The 26,238-nt window shown below is 28.2% G+C and overlaps 3 protein-coding genes across 3 annotated transcripts; 1 reads left to right on the top strand and 2 right to left on the bottom strand.

The window, feature by feature from the left end:
- Positions 1-6,928: 6,928 nt before the first annotated feature.
- On the bottom strand, positions 6,929-9,332 carry LOC110652999 (amino acid permease 3-like). The gene is made up of 4 exons (XM_058130552.1): positions 9,278-9,332; positions 9,100-9,187; positions 7,692-8,040; positions 6,929-7,592 (listed from the first exon to the last, which is right to left on the bottom strand). Exons 1-4 carry the CDS (start codon positions 9,330-9,332, stop codon positions 6,939-6,941), a joined length of 1,146 nt encoding a protein of 381 aa, XP_057986535.1. The 3' UTR covers positions 6,929-6,938.
- An 11,918-nt stretch (positions 9,333-21,250) lies between these two features.
- Positions 21,251-23,509, top strand: LOC110655336 (uncharacterized). Its single transcript, XM_021811616.2, has one exon. It carries the CDS (start codon positions 21,289-21,291, stop codon positions 23,419-23,421), a length of 2,133 nt encoding a protein of 710 aa, XP_021667308.2. The 5' UTR covers positions 21,251-21,288; the 3' UTR covers positions 23,422-23,509.
- On the bottom strand, positions 23,478-25,845 carry LOC110655337 (cyclin-A1-1). The gene is made up of 8 exons (XM_058131094.1): positions 25,717-25,845; positions 25,422-25,555; positions 25,068-25,143; positions 24,884-24,960; positions 24,758-24,791; positions 24,345-24,494; positions 24,111-24,245; positions 23,478-23,997 (listed from the first exon to the last, which is right to left on the bottom strand). Exons 1-8 carry the CDS (start codon positions 25,807-25,809, stop codon positions 23,923-23,925), a joined length of 774 nt encoding a protein of 257 aa, XP_057987077.1. The 5' UTR covers positions 25,810-25,845; the 3' UTR covers positions 23,478-23,922.
- Positions 25,846-26,238: the final 393 nt, after the last annotated feature.

The raw sequence follows: 26,238 nt of genomic DNA, 5'->3' as shown, positions 1-26,238 counted from the left end.
ATTTTGTGAATTTAAAAACCATTCGAATAATGCTGAATTTAGCTAAAACTCATTGGTCAGATTGGAGTTTTTTTTTTTTTTTTTTTTTTTTTAATTGCTTGGATTAATCATATGAAAATATTATTGATGGGCTTCGAGTTGATGAGAATAGAGAAAGGTAGGCAACTTGGATGGTCGAAAATGGGTGGTGGAGTAGGTTGTCAATGTTGTTTTTCCTCCCTCTCTCTCAGTCGTTGATAAATCAAATCGAATTAAAAAAAATATTCAATTTGATTTGGTATTATGCATAGATTTGATTTAGTTTTTAATTATAAATATTTTTATTCTTTAATTATTACATTTTAATTCAATTCAAGATGAAACTAACTATTTATGTAAATTTGCAATTTTAATCTTTTTCTTCTTTAGTGGAATTAAAATATCCTAACTACTTGCACTTATTCTTATCTTCCAGAAAGTTGCAGACTGCTTTCCACCTAATTATGGTAGAATATCTTCCAGAAAGTTGCAGACTGCTTTCCACCTAATTATGGTAGAACAAGTACTTAATTTAATAGAGAGCCCAACAATCCATAACAGCAGTTTTTAAATATTCACTGTTTTTTAAATAAAAAATCCAAATTGTTGAAATTCAATAGCACAACAAATAAATTAACTATTGCCCAATTCAATAATATTAATTATTTTAATAATTATTAATTATTTTAATAATTATTAATTATTTTAATAATATTTAATTATTTTAATAATATTTAATTATTTTACTAGTTATATGCTGTTAATGATTAATTATTTATATATTAATTTAAAGTATAAAAAATTTATTAAATTAATCATAAAATATAAAAATTATTATATTATCTTATTGTTTTGGTCAAAATATTTTCTCATAGATAAATTTTTATGAATTACTATTTCAACTTATAAATATTAGTATGGATATTATATCACTGAATAATATAAATAAAAGAGATAATTTTTTAATTACAGTCAAAACACTAAATACTACTTTAAAAACTATTATCCAATATGACATAGAGGCTCATGTTTATGAGACAAATAAATTAATTTACACCAAAGTCAATTATTTAAGAAAAAAGTACTAGTAAAAAATGAGAGTAAATTGGAGGCAAAAAGGTAAGATCCTACTATATAATACATTTTGAAGGGCAACAAGGCAATGAAAGGAATCATTAGATGCCCAAAAAATATATATAAACTAACATTATCTATTCCTAAAGTTGGGAGGTGAAAATGATTCAAAATTAATTGTCAAAGAAAAAGAGTAAACTAGCTTAGCAAGGTATAGACAGACAAGTAATTTAAAATCTGATTCCTATACTTTTCCTTGGTTTGGTTTATGAAAAAGATATGTTAAAAAGGAATCACAAGCAATCATATTTGATATATTTCTTTTTTCCTCATCAAGAATCAAAAGGTGATCTACCCACATACATCTAGAAAGTGTAAAGCCCAATTTTCTCTTTCAGTTTTGCACTTTGATAGATATTTCACAATGAGGGTTTTTGAACTTTTTAGAGTTCTGGACAAGGAAGGAAGGCAAAAGGGTGGATTGGCAAGTGAAGATTATCATCACTGAAAAATTTTTATTAGAATCATGACAAGTTGCAACCTTACCTTACCTTCCATACAAGTGGAGAATTTCTAAGATGACACCACTTGAAAGATCTAGTAAGGAATTTATTGGAACACTTTAATAGTATCCAGTTGGTAGGCTTATTTTGTCCATCCAAATTGATAATTTTTTTTTTCTATTGCCATATGCCAAACCCTCATCAAATCCACTTGCGATCTATAGTTACCCACTTGATGATTTTGTGTGCACAACTTGTGGGTAATACAAATCTAGATTATAAAGTACGCTATCTCCAATTTTGAAGGTAATAGTTTCTTTATTTTTTAGAAATTTTGAGTTATTCTCAATTAGGATCAAAATGCCATTCTCATTTGAGAGTTCAAAAAAGATGCATAGATGTTACCCAAATTGATAGGACAATGATTTGAGTCTTCTAAGATGAGTTCATTTATTTTTATAGGACAAAGATTTGTGTCTTCTTAGATGAGGTCATTTATTTAATTGCTTATTTACTTAGTTTCTCTTTGGCAATTTATGAAAGTAGTTTACAGATAAGATAGGAACTTCTTTTTAATATAAGACTCAAATACCAGTAACTTAAAGATGATTGATATAAGATAGCAACTTATAAATTCATTAGGACTAGTACTGTTAAATTTGTTGGGATCTTTACTTGCAAGATTTGGCAGCTTGGCGAGTTGGCATGATATGTTACATCCTCTGGTTCGGACGGTGCCCTTTTGTCAAGGCCTAGCTTAGATGGGCTAGCCCAATCACTTAGCTTAAATGGACTTGGATATCGTGGTAGCAACCCAAAAGTCTTTAATCAAGAAAAACATTACAAAATTTTCTATGGAGCTGATTTGGGTTGTCAAGGTTGGTGTTGGATTCTTGAATTTTCCAGAACAGGCTACCAAGTATATTCAGACCAAATTAAAAACACGAATGGCAAAGTCTCTTGCCCTAAGATACGGTTTCCTTCTTATTTTTCCTTTCTCTGTAGCAAACATGCTGTGGTGTTTTTAATCCTTCTTTTTTAGATTTTTACTGGTTCCAAACTCCTTAATAACTTTCCTTAGGAGTTAGGGTGATCCCTACAGGTTGAGGGAAGACAATAACTACTTGCTTGATATATGTTATGAGTAGCTGGAGACTTCTCAACTTATGACTCTAACCGTGGCTGGAGTTAAATCCACGTATGGTCCGATAATATCTAACGAGCAGTGACAGACCCACGTTGAGTCTAAGGAGGGTGTTGGTCCCTTGAAAGTTTGAAACATTTCAAGGGTGCAATAGTAATTTTTCAAAATTAATATTTTCTATTATTAATATCAAATTTTTATAAGGTACTAGACCACTCGAGTATTTAAAAAAAAAAAGAAAGGTTAACAAAATTTTCTCATAATTTTTTTAAGGTCTATTGATTAAAGAAAAAAAAAAACCTTATCGCGTTTTCACAATTGGATAAAATTTTGGGAGAATAATCAAAATAATTTTATACCTTTAAATTTTTTTCAATTTTACCATATATTTTAAAAATAATCAATTAAACCCTATACTTTTAACTATTGCACAATTCTACTCCACCATAACTATTTCTGTTAAGTGATTAACGGAGATACCATGTCAGCTGTCACGTTACGTCACGTCAGTTATCATGTCATGCCAATAGTAGGGTAGAATTGTACAATATTTAAAAGTATAAGGTTTAATTGATAATTTTTAAAAGTATAGGGTAAAATTAAAAAAATTTTAAAAGTATAGGCATTTTTTTATAATTTTTCCTAAATTTAAATGGATTTGGATATTTAAGATACTAATTTAATTTAGATATAATTATTTTAACAAGTATTTTATAATTGCTATCCTAGCATATATAATAAAAAAAAATTTCTTAAATATTTACATTAAAAATTTTATATAATTAATAAAATTATATACAACAACAATAACAATTAAATCTCTCAAATTAGTTAATGTTGGTAACTTCTCTTAAAATTATATATAATTAAATCTGACTATATAAATTCTTTTTCGCAATTCATTTATCTTCGAAATCAATTCCATTTCGATATTCAAAATCTTTTTTCATCATTCATTATAGTTTTATATAAATTAAAATGGATTATGAGTAATTTTAGGAGAAATTATCAACTTTAACTAATTTAGGAGACTTAATTGTTATTGTTGTTGTATATAATTTTATTAATTATATATAATTTTTAATAAAAATATTTAAGAAAAAAATATTTTTTGGTCTTTAGATTATATATGCTAAGATAACAATTATAAAATACCTGTTAAAATTATTATATTTAAATTCAATTAGTACTTTAAATACCCAAAAGATTATAAAAAAGATATTGTACTTTTAAAATTTTTTTAATTTTACTCTATATTTGAAAAAATTACCAATTAAATCCTATATTTTCAAATGTTATACAATTCTATCTTATTATTGGCGTGACGTGGCAGCTGACATGGAGTCTCCATTAATCACTGAATGAAAATAGTAACGGCAGGGTAAAATTGTGTAACATTTGAAAGTATAGAGTTTAATTGGTCATTTTTAAAGTATAGGGTTTAATTGGTCATTTTTAAAGTATAGGGTAGAATTGAAAAAAATCTTAAAAGTGCATAGTTTTTTTGTAATTTCTCCTAAAATTTTTATACATTTTGAATTTTTGGTCAATCTTAGCAACATTAAAAGGATTAAATAAAATTATTAAAATGCGATAATTTTTTTTTATCAATAAGCCTTTTTTATATTGATTTAAAATTTTAATAATTTTCTTCTTATAATTTTATTCTATTGTTAGAATCTCTCACTTGCTAAAATTTATTCGATTCTCATATTAAGAGAAAAAATAGTTCATAATATTAGAAGTCAAAACCGTGGCATTTATGTTATTTAATCTATAATTTTAATTGAATTTTTTTTTCATAATTATTTTAAAAAAAATTAAATTTGAAATAGATGGGACAAATTTTTTAGTTTTAGGTCATTAATATATTTTAAGTTGATAAAAACATAATATTAAATATTTATTGTATTTTTTACCCATGAAGGGTTGGCAGAGTAGTAATGCACACTTGTGGCCAATGTTTAGACTTAGATTCAAGTAGTGGAGTTCCTATGAGGGTTTTAATACAATCGCACCCCAACTTGAAGGGATTAGCATTCCATTCGGGGATTAGCCTTTCATATAAGTTCACTAATTTTTGCATTTTAACTTTGAGAATTAAGATTGTGATTTGAGATTCATAAGTGAAATTTATGAAAAATACTGATTTCTCTTATTATATTGAAGTCAATTTTCTTTTATTTATTATTAAGTATACTTTTAACATTATTGTTAGTGTTATTATTGAAAAAAAATATATAATAATTAAGATATATTAAAATAATTTAAAATTAAATTTAATAAATTATAGTTATAAAAATATTAAAATAATAAAATAAATTTTTTAAATTATTTTTTTAATAACACTTAAAATATATATTTTTTTTTTAATTTTGAACCGAACACAACTAATTGACTATGTTACAGTTTTACATCATTGACTATGGGCTTGCAAGAAAGTACATCTTGCTTTTTTTTTTTTTCCATTTTTATCTCTCTATGGTACAGAAAATGATTTTGATAAAAGATGAACATAATAATTTGTTGCTTTTGAAAAAACATTTGAGGACACATTTCAATCTCAACATATTTTCTAAAAAACTATTTTTTATGAAAATATTTTTTATTATAAAATTAAATTAACAATATATATTTATATTATGTATGCATAATTATTTTTACATTTTAATAAGATTATTAAAGTTTAAAAAATAAAAAATAATTTTCTTTTCTCAAATGAGCAAGTCATTTTCTTTAAAAATGATTTAATTTTTTTCTAATTGGAAAATATTTTCTGTTGACATTTTTTTAGTATCTCAAATACTAGAAAAATGCTAAAAGTTTCACTTGGAATTTCTTTGGAGGGCAATGCATAATAAATAAAAATTGTAATTATATTTTTCATGTTATTAATTTTCTAAGATTGTGGTGTTGTTAGAAGCAGAATAGAAGCATCCTACACATACACCTATGGAACAACTTGCTGCCGTCTTGGACTTGACATTCAAGCAAGGGATGGTTTGTTCATAAAAGGAGGAGGAACAAAATCAAAGATATGTTGATTAACAGGTGATCTAAACCAATGGCGGATATGGGGTAAGTGAATCTCACACTTGATGTAAGTGCCGAATGCTGTATCTGTGAATAAATTTCTTGAGAAGAGTTGGAGATATGTAGGAAAAGATAAGTATGTGGAAGATTTGAAGAAATTGATTCTGTCAGTATTATTAATGGTTATGTGAAAACATTTGTTTTGCAGGTTGTTTCTAACTCAAATAGCCATTAGGAGTCTTGAAATCTTGCAGCATTTTCTCTGAAGCACATTGGTATTAGATTGGAGTAGGAGCTTTGATTCAATATATCTTTCTATTCAAACTCCTTTTCACTTTGGTTCTCAAATTTCTTGTCCGTAAGTATGCCAATTTTGCATTTTCAATTTTGGAACTTGGTGCCAATCTTCTAATGATGGAAATTTGAAATACTGTAGCTTTAGGGAAGCATTATACAACAAACTGACCGTTTGAACTTCTGTTGGGCCGTAGCAACGTGCGGGCTGAATTCTAGTTTCAAGTTAAAATTGAAATAAAATTGAAAATTTTGATTTTAAGGATTGAGGATTTGACATTGAACAGAAGGATTTCTCTCTTAGTTTTGAATCACTTTAATTTTAGTTTGATTTTAATTTATTTTTTATTTAATTTAATTAGATTTGATTAAAATTGACTTTCAAAACTTCTTTTAAATTTTTAAAAAATAAAAATTTTAGTTTTTAAATGAAAATCAAACCAAACAAGTAAAAATTAATCTGATTCAATTAAAAAAATTAATAGAATTGAATTCCTGCATTATTGACCTTTCCAAATACGAAAATTAAGAGATAAGAATTCATTTCATTTGAATTCTCACAAGGAGGTTTGGAAACTATGATTTTGGAAAAATTCAATTCAATTTATTTCTTTTTTTTTTAATTTTCATGTTTGTAATAAAAAATTTAATTTTTTTAATTTAAAAATAATAAATTTAAATTAAAAAAAAATAAAATTCATACATGATTATATGAGAATTCTTTTGTTACAAATGATTTATTTCAAACAACCTTAATACATTCCAACCACACTAAAATAGACTCCAACTTGACATTTTACTACTTGATTTGTATTCTTAATTAATTTATTTTCATGATCCCTATGGATGACTAAGAGCCGAATGTAACTGATTCAATAAAAGGTCTTGAAGGGCTTGACAGACTTGAGATCACCAACAACTCCAGCAATGGAGCCAGCAGCAGCAGCTATGGTAATTATTAGGCAAGCAGCACTTAAGAGTTGGAGGCAGAGCCATCTTGTGCTCCATTTTGGTATTTTCTTTTGTGCTACGTATATCTCAACTGGGAAGTAAACAGCTAATGGCCAAAATCCCAAAGCTCCCAAGAGATCAACTATGTCTTTGAAGAAAGGAAGGAGCATTGAAATCACAGTGGTCAAGATCACAAAACATGTCCTCCAAACCAATCTGAAGAGGTTGAGGTTGTAGAAATGGGAACCAGAAATTGGAATTTTGATTTCTCTGCTAATGAATTCGCTATCTGGGAATCTCTGTGCTGCTGCTTTCTCGATGAAGGCAAAGAGGGGTTGGCAGTGGATTTGGTAAGCACCGACAAGGTGGATTACTATGGCAACATTGGCAATGTCTAGTAGCCAATATGGGCTATAAAATCCGAAGCCTGTGAGGAGATCTTTAGGCGACATATCTCCAAAGGCAGCGTAACCAAAGCAGCCGCAGAGCATGTAGAAAAGGGTTGTCACTGCAACACTTATTAGAGTTGCTTTCCTCATTGTCTCGGCCTCTGACGGTGGGGATTTGATTGTGTCCTGTTACATAACAGGTTATACAGAAGTTACCTTGACTTGCAAATTATTAAAGAAATGTGAAAAAGGGAATATTTTTAAGTTTTTTGCTTGAAGTTTTACCTGAATTTCAATGAGGGAAATGATGTAAGAATACGCAAAAGCAATGTCACCAAGTGCTTGAAAGCTTCTCCATATCTTCTGGGTTTGGGTTACAGTGCCAATGCTAATTCCAGTTAGGCTTCCCTTGAATTTTCCATTCTCTGCGACTTTGGCAATGCTTAGTCCAAGAACGATAGACGAGTAAGTGAAGGACATAACAGCAGCAACACTGAAGAGCCACCATAGCTGAGCAAAATCAGGAATTTGCGACAAAATAATTTCTGTGATCCCAAAAGCAATAATGTAAGGATTCATACGGCACGGATTTTTGCCTCCACTCTTGTTGAAACAATTAGATCTCCTAATTGCCCTGTTTCATCACAACCCAGAAATCTGATTAGCCACCAGAATACGAAACTATATATATATATATTTTTTGAGGAGTAGGAGTTATATCTCAAACGGAAAAATAAGTAGTAAAAGATATACTTTTAGGTCGATTCATTTCCACAGACGAACAACCCTCAAAAAGTCACATGCACATGCTTACAACTTCACACTCCAAAGACCAAAACAAACAGCTTGAATCCCATAGACAATCTAAAGCAGTCCTAATCAGTCATCGGTTGCCTTGTCCTGCTCAGAACTTTTCCCTTCTTTGCTTATATGGAAGCCTTCCACCTTATGGGCAACATCATCAGCGCGCTGATGCCTTCACTTTTCCAGTTGGCCCATTTCTGGAGACTGAATCATTCTCTTCCAGGTTTTCAGGGCCTCTCTGCCATATTCTAATAGTCCCATCTTCAGATCCTGAAGCATTAGATTCACCTCCAGGCGAGAATCGCACGCAGTGAGCTCGACCATGGTGACCCTTATTGCCAACAAAAATCACCTACCGTCAATCCGAATTCGGTTAATATTTTAGAACCCAAACTTGTTTCAAATTCAATTAAAAATTTATTCCCATCAACCGAATTTATCCCAAATTTTATTATTATTATTTAAAATAATATCTGAACTATTTAATTTTCTATATTTTAATTTTTAAAGTTTATATATTTTAATTAATAATTTACATATAAATTATTTAATAATTTATATTTTAATAATTTTATAAAATATTTGAATTTAATTTTATTTAAAATAAAAATATAAAATTTATAAATATTATTATAAAAAATATATTTTATATTTAATTAAGTGTTTATATAAACGAATTCGAATGATGAATATTTAACATACAAAATCTAAATCCGAACAAAACATATTATGAGTACTTTTTTTTTTTTCAAAGTTGAATCTACATCAAACCTACACCCATACTGTTAAGAATGGATACCCATAAGAATCTGAGCCATGAAACCAAAGAATTAAAAACCGTGAAAAAAAAAAAAGGTTATTTTGTTTTCAACTTTAAGTCTGAACTTGCATCATGCTATTGGATGATGCTATTGTGTAACCAATGACAACTCCAGAGAGGTTAAGATAATGAACAAATCCACATATCTTGAACTCAGCTACACATGATAAAATTTTTTAATAGTAATGTAAAGATTAAGCTCAGAAATTTAGCCTATTATTGTAGCCAGTTTGTGCATGGATGTCACTGGAGAAATCGGAATCTTGCTGGGAAAGGCTCAGTGCTGCTGTATTCTCTACCATCTTTCTTCAAAGAACAAGCCCAAGAAACAGAGGAGCTATATTTTGGGGCTTGGAGTGGAGGAAAGAATGTTCACTCTACATGCTGAGAGGTAACCTTATATAAGTGAAAGGAAGAAGTAAGAATGTGAGAAGCTTCTCACAATTCTTTCTACTTTGTCACAATCTCACTTTTGATTGTGGCCAAGTAGAAATGACAAAGTAGAAAAAATTGTGTTTCTACTTGTCACAATCTCACTTTTGATTGTGACAAAGTAGAAAGAATTGTGACAAAGTAGGAAAAAGTGTGACTAAATGAACAAAAGTAAGCTTAACTTTATATATTTATATATATATATATATATATATATATATATATATATATATATATATATATATATATTCTCTCTCTCATCCTTCAATTCCTTGGCTCCAGAGGAGGAGAGAAGGAAGAGTCTCTTCCCTTGGCTCCAAAGGAGGAGAAGATTGGGCCAAAGGAAAAGAGAGGTTCTTCCTTTCTTTCCTTTTCACTTTCTTTTATATACACGTGTGTTTAGGGAGAGGAAGTAAACAGTGGGAGAGGAAAAGAGAAGTAAGTGGGGCAGTTTGTATATTACATTGAGGTTGCTAATATTTAGATTATTTATAATTATATAATTTGTATTATTTAGATTAATTTTAAATTATTATAAATTTAAAATTTTTAGCTTATTTATATTTAATTTTTAATTAATTTAAAATAAAATTTTACAAAAAGAATTAATTAAAATCAGAAATTCTTGTTCTCCAAAAGAAGAATTCATATGAAAGTTTTAAAAAAAAAATTTGATCAACTTTTATCACCTAATTTGTTTTCTATCATATGAAAATGTAATAATTATCATATTAAATTTTTAACCTATTTATATTTAATTTTTAATTAATTTATAATAAAAATTTATTTAAAAATTATTAAAATCAGAAATCGATGTTTTCTATAAAAAGAATTTGCATGAAAGTTTTCAAAATAAAATTTTGATCAATTTTTATGACCTCATCTATTTTCTATAATATTAAAATATAATAATTATATTAATGTTGAGATTTATTGCCGATGATTATTAACATAACTGTAAAAGAAAATAGCTAGTTAAATATAGTATGAGTTAGATATAAATATTCAATGCATTAATATATATATATATATATATATATATATATATATATATATATATATATATATATATATATATATATGATGCTCGTGATGCTTGAGTCAGTGGACGGATTTTAGATGGCCTATAATAAAAAAAAAAAGAGTCAGTGGACGGATGTTAGATGGCCTATAATAAAAAAAAAAAAAAATTGTGAGGTCAGTGATTTTAGTATGACTACTTGACGCTAAAGACCAGTAAATGTTTTAATCGAAAATGAAGGCTAATAAAAAATGAGAGTAATTAATTGCTTACATTGGTAGTGTTAAAAAAGTCTTATTTATAAGGTGAGAAATAGCACATTTACGTGATTCAAAGAATTTTATTAATTCATATTTAATTATTTTTTTCTTTATATTACGAAAATATAACACATTATCCAACAATATTCTTGATAATAATCTAATATATTCCAATAGTTTCTATTCGAACTCTAAGATTATTTTATTTATCTAAACTCAATTTGAGTTAGATATTCAATACCTTTACAATCGTCTTATTCTTAATTTTGTTCGAGCCCGTATAAATATTAATTAATATTAATAATATAACTTAAAATTTTTAATCAAATTATTAAAAAAATGGACTGATGAGAGATGGATAAGATGGCAATTATTTCTAAACTTTCTTTAACGAGAAATTATTAGGTGTATTCGATACACGTGCACCATCTCTTATAATCATGTGAGGTTTACACATCTAATAATTAGCCCTATTTTGACTGATCTTGCATGTGATTAACTTTTGTCCATCTCACCTCAATCTCAAAATTATATGGGTGATTTCGTAACTTGTCCCAATAATCATATCTTATTATTTTATTATTCAAAATAATTTTTTTATGTATATATGTATTTAAATATTATAATTTAAAAAAATTAATGTGTACTGTTAAGATTATATCTAAAAATTATATTTTTAACTTATAATTTATTTTCTAATAAATAAATTTCTTACATCACAATAAATTAAATTAAAAAAATAAAAATTTTCGCAAGAAATCTATCCCGACCCGATCTCCTTTGATACATGGACAGGGACAAAAGCAATCCCTGCTTCCAACTCGCTCCGTTACTATTTCTAATAATAAGTTGTCTCCATTTAAAGTGTTGTTTAAAAACCAAACATAAATGAAGAAAAATTAAATAAATCTCTATATTTTAAGTTAAAGGTCAAATAAATTTAAAATTAAGTTTTTATTAAATAAATCCACAACTTTTTAATTAATCTCAAATAACTCAAATTTTGACAAAAAAAATTAAAATAATAATTTTTATAATTTTTTATTAATAAATTATTAATTTTTATATTTTAAATAATTAATTAAAATAAAAATATGCCCACAATTCCCACCATGACGAGGTCCACTCAATGCTTTGCATCTTCTCCTTCACAGAACTTCCATGTACTCATTTAAGTCCTTCGCTTTGCATCTTCTTCTTCACAGATCTTCTTGTACTCATCTGAGTCCTTCAAGTTCTTTAGCTTACCAGTATCACTAACCTTTATAATCTATCCCATATCACATGGGCCTGAGTTTGCCAAAGTACAGTCCGTCTTAAGCCTTTCATTGACTTCAACAATTTTCCCTGAAACAGGAGAATTGATATCGCTTGTCACATAAACACCTTGAAACGTGCAAAAGATGTCACCCTAATTTACAACAACACCTACTTCCGGAAATTCAACATATGTAAGAGTACCTAAATAATCTTGAGTATGATCAATTATACCAACAGTGGCAAAATTATCATCAACTTTCATCCGCTCATTAGAGTCAGCATACTTTTGAACCTTTTTGATATAAGAAATTCCTCTGTGGAAAACCTATATCCTTAGGTAAGAACCCACAAGAAGTGTGTAGCCATGGAGAGAACGAGACCAACAAATCCTTCTAAAGCCTCCCTTTCAAAACACGACCACTGCTCAATCTAAATTTGGAGTTTATGGTGCATAACAAGATATATTGTAAATTTCTTTTGTTCTGCATTACAGGGTGCGATAATGGAAACAATATGGCTAGTCAAGTGGGCTTTTTTTTACAAAAGGTTGTGGTTTAGGAAAAAAAAATGGCAAAGGAGTGACTTGAGAAATATTATGTGGAGGAGAGAGAGCTAGTCATTAGTTGTATTAGTATCTAATAAATAAAAAATTAAAAAAAAAAAGGCAATTACTGAAGTGGATAAAAAAAAGAAACTATATGCTATCCTAAAAAACATCTTGTTAATTTTATTTTATTTTTTCATTCTCTCATATGTACACCCATAAAATTATTGGCCAAATAATTATTTGATATAAAAAAATAATAATTATAGAATATAAAAAATTGAAAATAAAAATATTATTTATATGTATAAGTTGACTTATATTATTGTATAGTATAGTGAATGAATTATATTAAATATTTGAAAATTGATATTATTTAATAGTTATTAACTTAATAAAATATTAAATTATGATAACTATTATTAATATAAATGAATAAAAAAGGTAAGAATAAATAATTGTTAAAATAAATTAATTAAAATTAAGTGAAATCATTTATACATATTAAATTAATATTTATGAACTGTGAAATTAAAGTTAAAATAAATAAAATAATTAAAGTAATGTATAAATACTTTAAATATAGTTTCAATATTTAATAACATAAAATTTTGTTCATTAGTTTATAATAAATAGTTTTGAATAATTATTAATCAATGAATTATATAGGAAGAAAAAAAAATTGACAATTAGATAATAAAATATAAATGTAAATAAATAATTGCATTAATTATATTGTTCTATATTAAGATTTAATATTTTTTGTTGAATAAATAGATCAAAGTGAAACAATTAGCATAAGAAAGTAATTATTGAAAATTTTAAATAAAAATATAAAAAAATTAGATAAATAATTTGAATATACCTATGACATCATACAAAAAATTATTAACACAATATATGGGACGGTATTTTGCATCCTACAACATAAAGAAGACAATCGATTTGTGGCACTTTATTATTATTTTTATATTATTTTATTTATTTTTTCTTTTGTATTCTTACTAATTAAATGTATTTTTATTAAAATATTTTTATATTACTTATATTCTTTTTTATTATTTTAATTTTTTAATTTCATATTTTATAAATATTAATTTAATATTTATAAATTATTTCATTTACTTTTAATTAATTTAATTCAACAATTATATATTCATTTTTTTATTTATGTATATTAATAATAATTATCATAATTTAATATTTTATTAAACTAATAAATACTAAATAAAACAAAATTTCAAATATTTATAAAATATTTAATATAATTGATTCACTATAGTAATTTTATTAATTTGCTAAATAAATATTAATACTCTTTTACATATAAATAATATTTGTATTTTTAATTTTTTTACATTATGTAATTATCAATTTTATGTACAATTTTTAAATTTTTTACATACAATAAGTATTAATTTTTAATATTATAAATTAATTCTTATATGTTTATTAATTACAAAAATATAAAGGTTTATTTATAAATAGTTATAATATTTAGGAATGTTTTGTAAAATATATGAAAGATTTTGTAATTAATAAAAAAATTTAAAGATCTTAAAATAATTAATTTATATTTTTAATAATAAAAAAAAGTAATTAGACGTTTTCTAAAGTAATATCCAACAGCTAGACATTATTCTATGTACCATTCAGTTATTTTTTTGGTCCACTTCAATGATTGTTTTTTTTATATTTTATTTGTTAGACACTAGTTAGCGATTAGCTCTCTCTTCTCCACGTTAGCTAAGCTCACTCCTTTTAGTAAATGTTTCTCAAGTCACTCCCTTTTAGTATTTTTTTTTTTATCTACATCACAACCTTTTGAAAAAAAAAAAAAAAGCGCTAGTCGAGCTCTAAAAATAGCTCCTATGGCTATGCGGTGCTCTTACAGTTGACCCATTGTTGGCGGATTTATAAAATTACAAAGAGTAGATATCGAGCGAGGGAGATGAATAGTAGTGAAAGTAATAAGAAGAAGAGGAGGAGGAAGAAGAAGATTGTAGCTGTAGATTTTAGCTGTGGGTGTTACAGTTGAAAGAGGAGGGAGAAAATGTTGATTTAGAGCTTTGATTTTTTTTTATTTATTTTATTTATAATTAAAATATTAAATAATTTTTAATATTTTACAATTTAAAAATATTTTATTAAAAAATTAAAAACTAAATAAATTCATGTAATTTCAGTGGAGACAAATTAAGTTTTTTGCTAAATAATCATGTACCTTTTAATTAATGTCAAATAAGTTATTGTTTAATAAAATATTATTTTTTTATTTTTAAATATTAAAATTATTTGTTATTTTTAATTAAAATAAAATAAAAAAAAAGAAATTGAAGAATACGATGAAAAAATTATTTAATATTAAAATTTTTATTTTTAATAATTTATGAAAACAGAGAAAATAAAATTTTATCATTAAAAAAATAATATTTTATTAGATGATAACCTATTTGACCGTAATTAGAAAATATAAAGATTTATTAGATCCAAAACTTAATTTTAGACCTTTATTAAAAGTAAAAGGACTTATTAAATATTTTATCTATAAAAAAAATTTAAGTGAAAATTAATTTAGACTTAATTAAAAAGTTGTGGACTTATTTAGCTAAAAACTTAATTTTGAACTTACTTGGCCCTCGATTGAAAGTATATGGACTTTTTGATCCCTTTTCCGAATATAAATACCTAGATATATGGCTTGGTTCATGATTCGAACCGGCCAAGAACAACCAGTTCCAGTTCACCAAAAAGGGCATTGGAATCTGGTATGTCCTCAAGGTTCTGATTCTGATTCCGATTTGATCTAGTATTGTTCAAATCTTATGGTCTAAAATTTTTGAAATCTTTTATATATATATTTTTTAAATCTGATTTAATTCGAAATTGAATCAAACTATTTTACTTTAATTTCAATCCGATTTATTTACTGTTCAAATTAAATAAAAGTTTGATCAATTTCAATCTTATTTAAATTGATCTGATATCGGTCTGATTCCAAACTAACCCTTAGTCAGGTCTATAGATACCTTCTAAAGAAAGCCAAAAAAAAAATAATAATAATAATAATATTGGAGCAAGTAAATTAATTTTTTATTTTCTATTTTTTATTTTTTTAAATTATTATTTTTATTTTTATAAAAAATAAGAAAAAACATAAAAAAGTGATTATCAGTAAATAATAGAAAATAATATTTTAATTAAAAAAAATTTCATATGTTTTATAATTAAAAAAATAAATCATTGTAAAAACATATTTAAAAACATATTTTATTTTTAAATTTTTAAAATATATATTATTTATTTATTTTATAATAATATGATTATTTTTTAATTATTGTAAATAAATATTTTCTTAAATAATTATTCAATTTTAAAAATTAAAAAGTTATAACATAATCTTGGTTATAAAAAGAAGTCATAATTTTTCATGTGGAAAACATAATATTTATTATAAAGGAAAACAATAGAAAACAACTTAAAAAATAATTTTCAAATTTTTAGTTAAATTTTGAAAAACTAGAAAATTAATTTTCCAACTCTCTATTTAGAAAATTGATACATGTAAATACAAAATTTTATTTTTCTATTTTCTTAAAAAAATTTTCAGAAGATTACCCCAAATTTTTCACTAGTGAATAGGAGCTATGATTCTACAAAATATAGTATAAATGTAGTATTTGCATATCAATTGAATAATATGTGTGTTAAAGAATTATTTTTTGAATGTTATGATAATTTTTTTTGTCATGATTGTATTTAGCAATGTCAGTAATATAATTTTTGAGTGATATTTTATAAATGTAACAATAGTATATTTTTAAAATGGATGATAATCATATTATTGTGTCATTTTTTAGAATTTAATTAATGCATGACTTAATGTCATAAAAACACCCTAATAACAATTATAAATATTATTAACTAACGCGTTTATATATATATTATGTGTCTATGTTACATCGAGGTTGAAGGGTCAAAATTATTTTTTAGAAAAAAAAAATTATTTTAAATTTTATTAAAAAATAATTTAAAATTTTTATTTTATCATTTTAATATTTTTATGATTAAAATTTATTAAATTAAATTTTAAATTATTTTTTAATACATTCTAATTATTATATTTAAAAATATATATATTTTTCTCAATAAGAACTCAAATAACAATATTAAAAAAATCCTATAACATTTTTTAAACAAAAATTTAGGATTTAAAATCACGGTTGAAAAAGTGTTACAAAATGGTGTAAAAAACTATTATCCGAAATTTATATAAAAATAAACGGGGGTTTATCGCATAACAATTACCATTCATTTAAGTGACATTTGAGTAATATTTATGAAAAACGTAGATATAACTCTATTATAATATTTTTAGACTTTTAATAATACTTGTTAAATGTTGTTATAGACTTTTTTTTTTTTTTTGTAGTGATTATTGTTGAGTTGTTTTATTTTTTAAAAAATATTTTTAAATTATTTATTTTATATTTTACATATTTAAATTAATTTTTAATAATATCTAAAGAATAATTTCTAACTTATGGAAGAGAGAGAGAGAGAAAAAGAATGAGTATATATAGATGCTCTATCAATTACTATATAAATGATTTTTCCCTTATAATCTCGAGATGAAAAAGTATCACTACCATGCCTGTATTATTATAAGTCCATAACATGTAACTAGAATTCAATTTATTTAATAAAATATTTTTTTAAATATCCATGACACTCTTATTTAAATTATATTTATTTTTATAAATAAAGACAAAATACGAAAAAATATATACATTTATCTTACTTACTATTCTTCCAACCAATAGAATTTAAATGAATTAAATTATTATTATTACGGTCTATGAAAATTTCTTATAAATATGAAATTGTAAAACAAAAAATAAATAGGTTAGAGATTCACCGGGTATGGACCTTGTGAGATCCTTTAATGATCAAGTTAGAACTAGTATGAGAGAATAGTGTATTAAATTAATTAGGGAAAAATAATGTATCTCCACAGATTATCTAATTTCTTTATATATGATATAGATAATAGTTAATTATGATAAGTGAACTATATAATTATATAGATATTATTAGTTAGCATAATTATATGATTATATTTCTATTTATAGTGTATGATTATAGATATTGCTATATTTAGCAATACTATCAATATTATTTATCTTTAATCAAAATGAATGTATATAACAGTGATTGAACCGATTAAACAAATATATATATATATATATTGGAGGGTAATATCAATTACAAATTCACTTGAATTAAAAATTTTAAATTTTCAAAGTGGAAGTGCCCATTTAAAAGATAGGATTAGAAAATAATTTTGTTCTACGACGCGTAAAGTGTGACCCACCCTTGACCCGGGTGAATGCATCATTCTTAGTCTATGGTGTGGATTTTCCCCCTTCTTCTTGGTGATAGTTTTAACAGCATTGATAGCAGAGTTTGCAAAGGAGGGTGTGGACATGATAAAAGAAAAAACAAAAAACAAAGAAGTATTTTTCATTTTCTACTTTTATTATGAATACATGAAATTGGAATAAATTTAAATTTATTTTTATTAAATTTAAAATTAAAAATATCTAAATAATATATTTACTTTAAATTCAAATCTAAATTCATAGGGCTAATTCCTTTCATCCAAACATACCATTAAAATTTTTTTAAAACAAAATCCATCAAAATTTAAGTTTCTAACATTTTGTTTTACAAAATAAATACTCAAATCATTAAATTACTAATTCAGCAGAAAATATTTATAATTACTTTAACAATATATAGGAGAAATCAACATATCTGCATACATGTTCCGAAATTGTTCCGAGAAGAATTTGTCCATATCGCAGACTAAAATCAAAATTGGCCAAAAAAACAATTACTCGATCTTCGAGCTGATTCTTTTGGAGATGATGCAGAGCAAGTGGATATGCAGAGTCTTCGTACTATCTAACTTAATTTTGCATTGCAACAAGGTATTTATGCATGATCCTTTGGATCCCATGTGGATTGTAGAGAGTATATTTATTTAGATTATATAAAAATAAAAATTTTGTTAAAATTATTATGATTTTAATAATAATTTATTTTTATTATTAATTTAGTGTGCATTTATTTTTACCTAATATAAGAAAAAAATAAATATGTCTTGAGCAGCTTTTGAAATTACTAGTGTGGTTGGGCTCTGATTGAAGTCCCACGTGAGGAGGCGTGTCCAGGGACTGATCCTTCAAGATCCCATATTGATTGTGAAGAATATGTGTATTTAAATTATATAGAAATAAAAACTCTATCATAATTTTAATAATCGTCTATTCTTTTTACTGAATCAATGTATACGTATCTTTACCTAATGAAAGAAAAAATTAGATATTTATATATACTTCAGTTTTACTGAGATAAATGCAGATATATACCTTATAATGGTTTATTAATTGTTCCACTGCACACAAGGGCGAATCTAGAAAGTAATATTTTATGAGGTCAAAAATAAAATTTAAAATATTAAATAAAATATTAATAAAAATATGAAATTAAAATAAAAATACAAGATATTAATAGATTAAAATTAAATAATATAAAAATATGAATGAAATTTATATAGCAAAATAAAAGCAGAAACAAAAATAAAAATATTAGAAGGGTAAATGATATTTTTCTAAAATAATACACTAAAAATTTGCAGATAAAAATTGAAGGCAAAGAGGGGTTGGCAGTAGTCTTGGTAAGCACCAACAGGGTGGATTACTAATAAAATCAATCTAATCATATCCTCATATTTTATTATAATTATATCGCATACTAATAAAATATATTACGTATTGAAGTTAAAAAAATTTCGCATTCAAAATATAAATTCTTACTCGCTGTCCATCCCTTAGAAACTCTACTAAACAGTCTGTTTCCTTGCAGTGACGGATTTACCACACAAAAAGAGGGGTAAATTGGTCTTTTTATAATTATATATATATATTTATATAATTGACCCCTCAATAATTTATATATTAAACCCTCTTTTTGTGGGATTTTAGTGTTTAAATTAGTTGCCCAAATCACATTATTAACTAGGCATCCATTATTATAACTTGTACAGGTTATTGGATCCAATTGGATAGACATGAATTTGAAATGATTGTGAATTTGGATTTGTGTTTTTAAGTTAAAAATCACACAAATTTCAACATTATGTCAAATTCAAATTCCTCATCATTTGAAATTCATAACTATCCAAACAGAGCCTCACCTATAAACAACTACGATCAATCAATTATCAAAGTAGCCATTATAAAATTAAACAAACGGTAAATGTGGAAAGAACCTTTACCTTGTCAACAATGACCCGATCACCAATACCTGGGGTCCATGGAAGACGAGGGAATAAATCGAATCTCCGAACACACAGACATCAAAACCAGGCCATCGAAGAAAACCCAAGTTCTGGCAGGGCATCCATCTTAGAGAAATCAATTTTAGAAGGAACTGATACAATACAGATGTTCTTCAAAAACTCATTGCATTCGAGTTCGTGGATTTGTAGAATGACTGGGTGTTCTTCAAAAAAACAATGAAGTTATATCCATTTGTATCGTTCCGCATGTTTTAGTATTTGGGTACTTGATGGCATTCAGAGAAAATAAATAAAAAATAAATATTTTTCATAAAAATACTTTCAACGTATTCTTAAAGAAAACTTGAAAATTGTAAAAATACTTAGTCTATTAATTTGAGAAAACGATTATTTCCTTATTCTTTAAGAAAATTTTTAGTTTTTTTAAAGAAAATTTTATTTTTATTTTTTATAAAAAATAAAAGAAATATAAAAAAAATCAATCTGATTCAGTCATTCGAGCAATATATTCACAAAAAATTATAAATAATTAAGCATCATGTTTGATCAGCTGTAGATCAACTCAGATATAAATTTAAGTATTTTTTTTTTTCATTTTGATGGGGAAATATTATCAAGTATAAATTAGTATCCACCGATGAGTATAAGATTCTATTTGTGAAGTTTGGCTTAAAATAAGTATGGTAAAAATAATTTTATAATTTTTAAAATTATAAAATTATTTATATCTTTTATAATTAAAAAAATTAATTTAAAATATATTAAAATTTTATTTTATTTTAAAATTTTTTAATATATATTATTTATTTATTTTATAATAATATTATTTTTTATTATTATTATAAATAAATATTCTTAAATAATTATTTAATTTAATTGTAAAAAATTACTTTTTTATTTAAAAAATAATTGAAAAATAAAATTTTTATTAACAATAAAAAATTATTTTTTATTTTAGCTAAATTTAAAAAAATTAAAAATAAAATTTCTATTCCCAACACAAAATTCTATTTTTTAAAAATTAAAAGTTATCCTAATTTTTCACAAGTGATTGCAGCCTGGCCGAAAATCATAAATGGAACAAAGCCTAGAAAATTAAGATAGAAAAAACCAAACACATGATATTGATATGAACTCCGTCTGTTGTAGATAAAAATTCACAGCCATATATATTCACTACTTTCGCCAGGGCCCCACCCTAAAAATAAAAATTCTTACAAACTTGGTGTCTGGCTATGCCACGTACGCAACTTCCTACATATGGGACCCATCTAATCTTCACACCACGTCATCTCTTACAACATCCACCCTATAATTTTCCATAGTTTAAAATCCCCTCTCTATCATCACTGCTGCCAGTGAAACTCCAGAGCCCATGGCACCCTTAGTCCTTACTCTACTTCTCCATTTCTCAATAGCTCTATCCAGTGCTTCGCCGGACCATGAATCATCCGGCGCCACCACCATCATCTTCGCCACGCTCGGCAGCAGATCAACCTACGCTTTCGACATCTTTACTCTCCCCACTCGTGCCTCACCTTCCTCTGCCGACGAGATCCAGCTCACCGACGGCAAATCGCTTAATTTCAACGGTTTCTTTCCTTCTCTGTCTTCTTCTCTCCTCTCTCTCTTACCTAATCAAACCCTGATACAGACCTTGGGCCCGCAAAACTCTGCACCATTGAGCGTTGTCTATGTCACGGAGCGCGGTGGATCGTCCAATATCTTCTACGATTTAGTTTATTTGAATAGCCTGCAAATCAGTAGATCGAGGTCCGCCCTTGAAATCCCCAAACGCGTTCAAGTGCCGCTGCTGAAGGGCAAAAATGGAATTGCAATGAAGGATAAGCCTACTGTGACCGGAGATTATCTGATATATGTGTCCACGCATGAGGATCCTGGGAAGCCTAGGGCGAGTTGGGCTGCTGTGTACTCGACGGAGTTGAAAACCGGGTTGACTCGGAGACTCACCCCTTATGGGATCGCCGATTTTAGCCCTGCGGTTTCTCCTTCTGGGGTTTATACAGCTGTGGCGTCTTATGGGGAGAGTGGGTGGAATGGTGACGTAGAGGAATTGAGTACTGATATCTACGTGTTCTTGACTCGTGATGGGACTCAACGGGTTAAGGTTGTTGAACACGGCGGGTGGCCCAGTTGGGTAGACGATACAACACTTTACTTTCACAGAAGAAGCGAAGAAGATGAATGGATAAGCGTTTACAGAGCCATTTTACCCAGTGGAGCACCGATTTCGACTGATTCAGTGATTGTTGAGCGGGTCACTCCACCAGGTCTTCACGCCTTCACTCCAGCTACTTCTGCAGATAACAACAAATTCATAGCAGTAGCTACGAGAAGACCCGATTCGGATTATCGCCATATAGAGCTATATGACCTTGTTAAGAACGAGTTTATCGAGTTAACTCGATTATTATCACCCCAAACTCATCACTTGAATCCGTTTATCTCACCTGACTCAACCCGAGTTGGGTACCACAGGTGTAGAGGAGCCTCTAACGATAAAAAGAGCGCCCACTTTCTGTTAGAAAATCTCAATAGCCCAGTATCAGAGATTTCACTCTTTAGAGTCGACGGGTCATTCCCTTCTTGGTCACCTGGGGGTGACCGTATCGCTTACGTTGAATTTCCGGGCATCTACGTCGTGAACCCGGACGGCTCGAACCGGCGTCAGGTTTATCCTAAAATGGCGTTCTCGACCGTTTGGGACCCCGTTCGTCCAGGGGTTGTATACTCTAGTACTGGTCCCACTTTTGCCAGTGAGAGTACAGAGGTTGATATAATCTCCATTAACGTTGATGGTGAAGCTGATGAAGCTTATAATTTCAAGAAGCTGACCACTAACGGTGAGAACAATGCATTTCCTGCTGTGTCGCCGGATGGGAAATGGGTAGTGTTCCGGTCGGGTCGATCGGGTCACAAAAACTTGTATGTAATGGATGCGGTGGAAGGTGAGAAAGCCGGACTCCGAAGGTTAACGGAGGGTCCATGGGGCGACACTATGTGTAGTTGGTCACCGGATGGTGAATGGATTGCGTTTGCATCGGATCGGGAGAACCCGGGTTCTGGTAGCTTCGAATTGTTTCTGATCCACCCGAATGGAACGGGGTTGAGAAAGTTGGTTCAAAGCGGGTTGGGTGGCAGAACTAACCATCCATATTTTAGCCCAGATGGGAAGAGTATAGCGTTTACTACAGATTACGCTGGAATATCAGCTGAGCCAATTTCGAACCCACATCATTATCAGCCTTATGGAGAGATCTATACGGTGAAATTGGACGGCTCTGATTTGAAGAGGTTGACACATAATTCTTTCGAGGATGGGACCCCAGCATGGGGCCCCACATATATTAAGCCAGAAGATGTGGAGTGGCCAATTTATAGACCAAAGTGCTCGTTTGAGGAGTGTCACTGGCTCAATGAAATGCCGAGCCACAGTGGTGGGGTTGAAACTTTGGAGCCAAGCAAGCCTCAATGTAGTGGTGCATAGCATCGGTTTATGTCGTAAAGATTGTAATTAAAAAATAATGTAATATGACGCGTAGATTGTAAATATATGTATATAGAATGATTTTATATGTTTCTTGCAAGTTTTACCCACACACAAGTCCCCACCTTGTCTATATTGCCATTATGGCAAATCCTTAGGCAGAAGTGCAGGCTTTTTCTAAGTGTGTATGTGTTGTACCCATTCTTGATTAAATATCAGTAGTGGGTGCAGCTTGATACAATCGGACTAATAGCCATGCTAGGATAGCAAACAAGATTATCAGCACTAAAATTTTTGCTGAAGAGAGCAAACTCAGCAGAACCTAAACCAATAAGCGAAAAACTACTGGCATGTTACAAGATCAAGAGGAGGTGAAAAGGGAAAAAAATGATACAATGAGGAAAGAGCAAATGTATTCCATTGCTTGAAACCAGAAGAGCTACTAACATTGATTTTCACTTGAAGTTTCCAGCGGAGCATTGGAAGAGTAATGCAACTGTTTTAGCAGCTTTGGTTGTGGAAGAATTCTTGAGGTATTGAAGGAGGAGGGCAGTATTTCTTTGCTACGAATTTGTACTGAGGAAAAAAATAAACAATTCAAGTTAAGGGTTGCATTTTACTGCTAATCACCAGTGTTTATACACTGTAGTTGAAAAAGAGAGCAAGAGCACAATGTAAGTTTTGCTTACCTTATGTTGGCTGTATTTCTCCCGGATTGCAGGTAAGGTAGAATTATGGTTGTTACAGCACAGGCGGTGGAGATCCTTCGCACATTCACACAAATCTGAAGGCTGGTAAAGAGTGTAATGCTGCAAAGTAGAATTCTGTTCCAAAACAGAAGGATGATCCAAGGCATTAGACTTTAGTTTAAGCAGTGGAGCGGAAGCACCATTACAAAAATCAGTCTCTGATCACACACATACCCATGGTCTTCTCGAAGGAAGAAGTATATATTTAGCCAAGAAAATTGCAGAGGCAGCAATGAGTGATGGAGCATAGCCAAGCATACTGTACTCTAGGAGAGATAATTCAGTGATGTAGTTGGCCAAGCACTCCAACTGCATCGATGGAACCTAGGAAAAACAGCAACCCATCTTTTAAAGATGCCAAAATCTTAGAAATAAGCTAAAATGTAACCATGAGAATAAAAAATTTGTTATGGCGCTAGAAGCATGGAGTTACTATTAGTGTTAGCCTTTTACTTGACCACTTTTTGCTCTCAGTTTGTCATGAGTTCTTATTTACCATCCAATGAAGCTGATCTGCTGTCAAAAACTAGATTATGACACATGAGTAAATATGCGGAGCAAAGTTCTAAATACACAAGGATGGATACCTCATAAATTCCTTGAGCAGCACGAACAAATCGTCTACAAAAGTCACAGTAATTGATCATCAGTCAAAACAAGCAGCAAACCCTACAAAAATTAGGAGGTGGAGAAATTCATAATTTAATCATTACCTAAGAAAACATTTTGCTGTGGGGGCTGTCATTTCGAACTTCAAGTAATTCAAAACAGCTGATTCCATTTCCAGAACCTGCAAGCATGAAATATTTAGTATTTATGCCTGCTAGGTAATAAAGCAAAACTGTAAGGAAAGCAACAAGTAAATGTACTTTTTCCATATGATGGTAAAACCCATACCTCCTCCCTAAAATAGGTGTTATCTGTGATGTAGCAAAACTCTTCCACCTGGGGTGCACAAATTTCCTCATATTTTCTGCCACAGTGGTAATTCCCATTGTGAATATATGATTTAATGAAAATTTAAGAGAAAAGAGAGGTTTTTTTAGGGAAAATAATAATTTCATTCAACCAGCAATAGAATCTCGAAACAAAGCATCTGAAATAAAAGCAGCAGGGACAGTACCCTACTCCTAAAGACCAGACTGAGAATTAGTTGTCATTGCCAACAGATGGGCAACAAAATTCGCTGATCTTAATGACAAGAGAGGTTAAGTACTAATAATGATAAAAGAATTAGCAGTGTTTTCTTACGCAGCAATCATCATGCAAGCAACACCAAGCAGCTGCAGTTTTTGCCTGTTCATCACATTTCCTGATAGATACCGATCTATGTAGTTCACAGTCAAAAACAATGTATCAGGTACAAGCCTATACTCTTCAGCCACCTGCAGATTGAACTAAACATGGTTAGTAGGGTGATAGAAATTAAACATGGTAATCATGGAACTCCATCCTTGAGTAATTTGGTAACTTCATAACTATAAGATCCTCCAAATCATGTGTTAAATATTACAAACATGTGATGCAACAAATAGAAAAAAAATACCTCCACAAGCCAATCAATGAGTATTGCGCGCATGCTGGCATTTATATCCTTCTGAATTCTTTCCATAAAATCTATGGAAGGCCTTTTCTTCATCTAGAATCCCACGGAAAATGCAGAGTCAGAGCAATGAAAATAAATACGACTTTGAATAAAATTCCAGGAGATGATGCATTAGGTAGACTAGAATCATGCAAGAAAAACCTGAAATGACTACTTATTCATGAAAGAAACTGATTCATTAAGCCTTTTTACAAGCACATATATGATGAGACCATTTCACAACAAGGGTGGCATGTACTCGGTGCTTTAGCTTGAAATTTGAATAATTCGTATATATTTTTGTAACACCCCGAAATTTTAATTTTTATGAGTATTTTGGTATTTTAATTTTATTTAAATTTTAGGAATTTTTTTGAGATTTTTCGGATTTTAAAAATCGGGTTCGATTTTCCGAAAATATAAACTTTGATGATTTTTAAAAATTAATTTAAAGACCACGTGGCAAAACTAAAAATATATTTG

The sequence above is a fragment of the Hevea brasiliensis genome, chromosome 12 (assembly GCF_030052815.1).
Source record: "Hevea brasiliensis isolate MT/VB/25A 57/8 chromosome 12, ASM3005281v1, whole genome shotgun sequence".
NCBI lineage: Eukaryota > Viridiplantae > Streptophyta > Magnoliopsida > Malpighiales > Euphorbiaceae > Hevea > Hevea brasiliensis.
This window is presented reverse-complemented; position numbering and strand designations above follow the sequence as displayed.

Excerpts from the sequence above, each read along its gene's own strand:
- LOC110652999 (XM_058130552.1), bottom strand. The coding sequence starts at position 9,332 with ATGGTAGAGAATACAGCAGCACTGAGCCTTTCCCAGCAAGATTCCGAT. Across the intron at positions 9,188-9,277 it reads GCAAGATTCCGATTTCTCCA|CTGAGTTCAAGATATGTGGA; the intron begins GTGACATCCATG and ends TATCATGTGTAG. Across the intron at positions 8,041-9,099 it reads GCATCATCCAATAGCATGAT|GGCAATTAGGAGATCTAATT; the intron begins GCAAGTTCAGAC and ends GTGATGAAACAG.
- LOC110655336 (XM_021811616.2), top strand. The coding sequence starts at position 21,289 with ATGGCACCCTTAGTCCTTACTCTACTTCTCCATTTCTCAATAGCTCTA.
- LOC110655337 (XM_058131094.1), bottom strand. The coding sequence starts at position 25,809 with ATGAAGAAAAGGCCTTCCATAGATTTTATGGAAAGAATTCAGAAGGAT. Across the intron at positions 24,246-24,344 it reads TTCCTTCGAGAAGACCATGG|AATTCTACTTTGCAGCATTA; the intron begins GTATGTGTGTGA and ends GTTTTGGAACAG. Across the intron at positions 23,998-24,110 it reads AGAAATACAGCCAACATAAG|TACAAATTCGTAGCAAAGAA; the intron begins GTAAGCAAAACT and ends TTTTTTCCTCAG.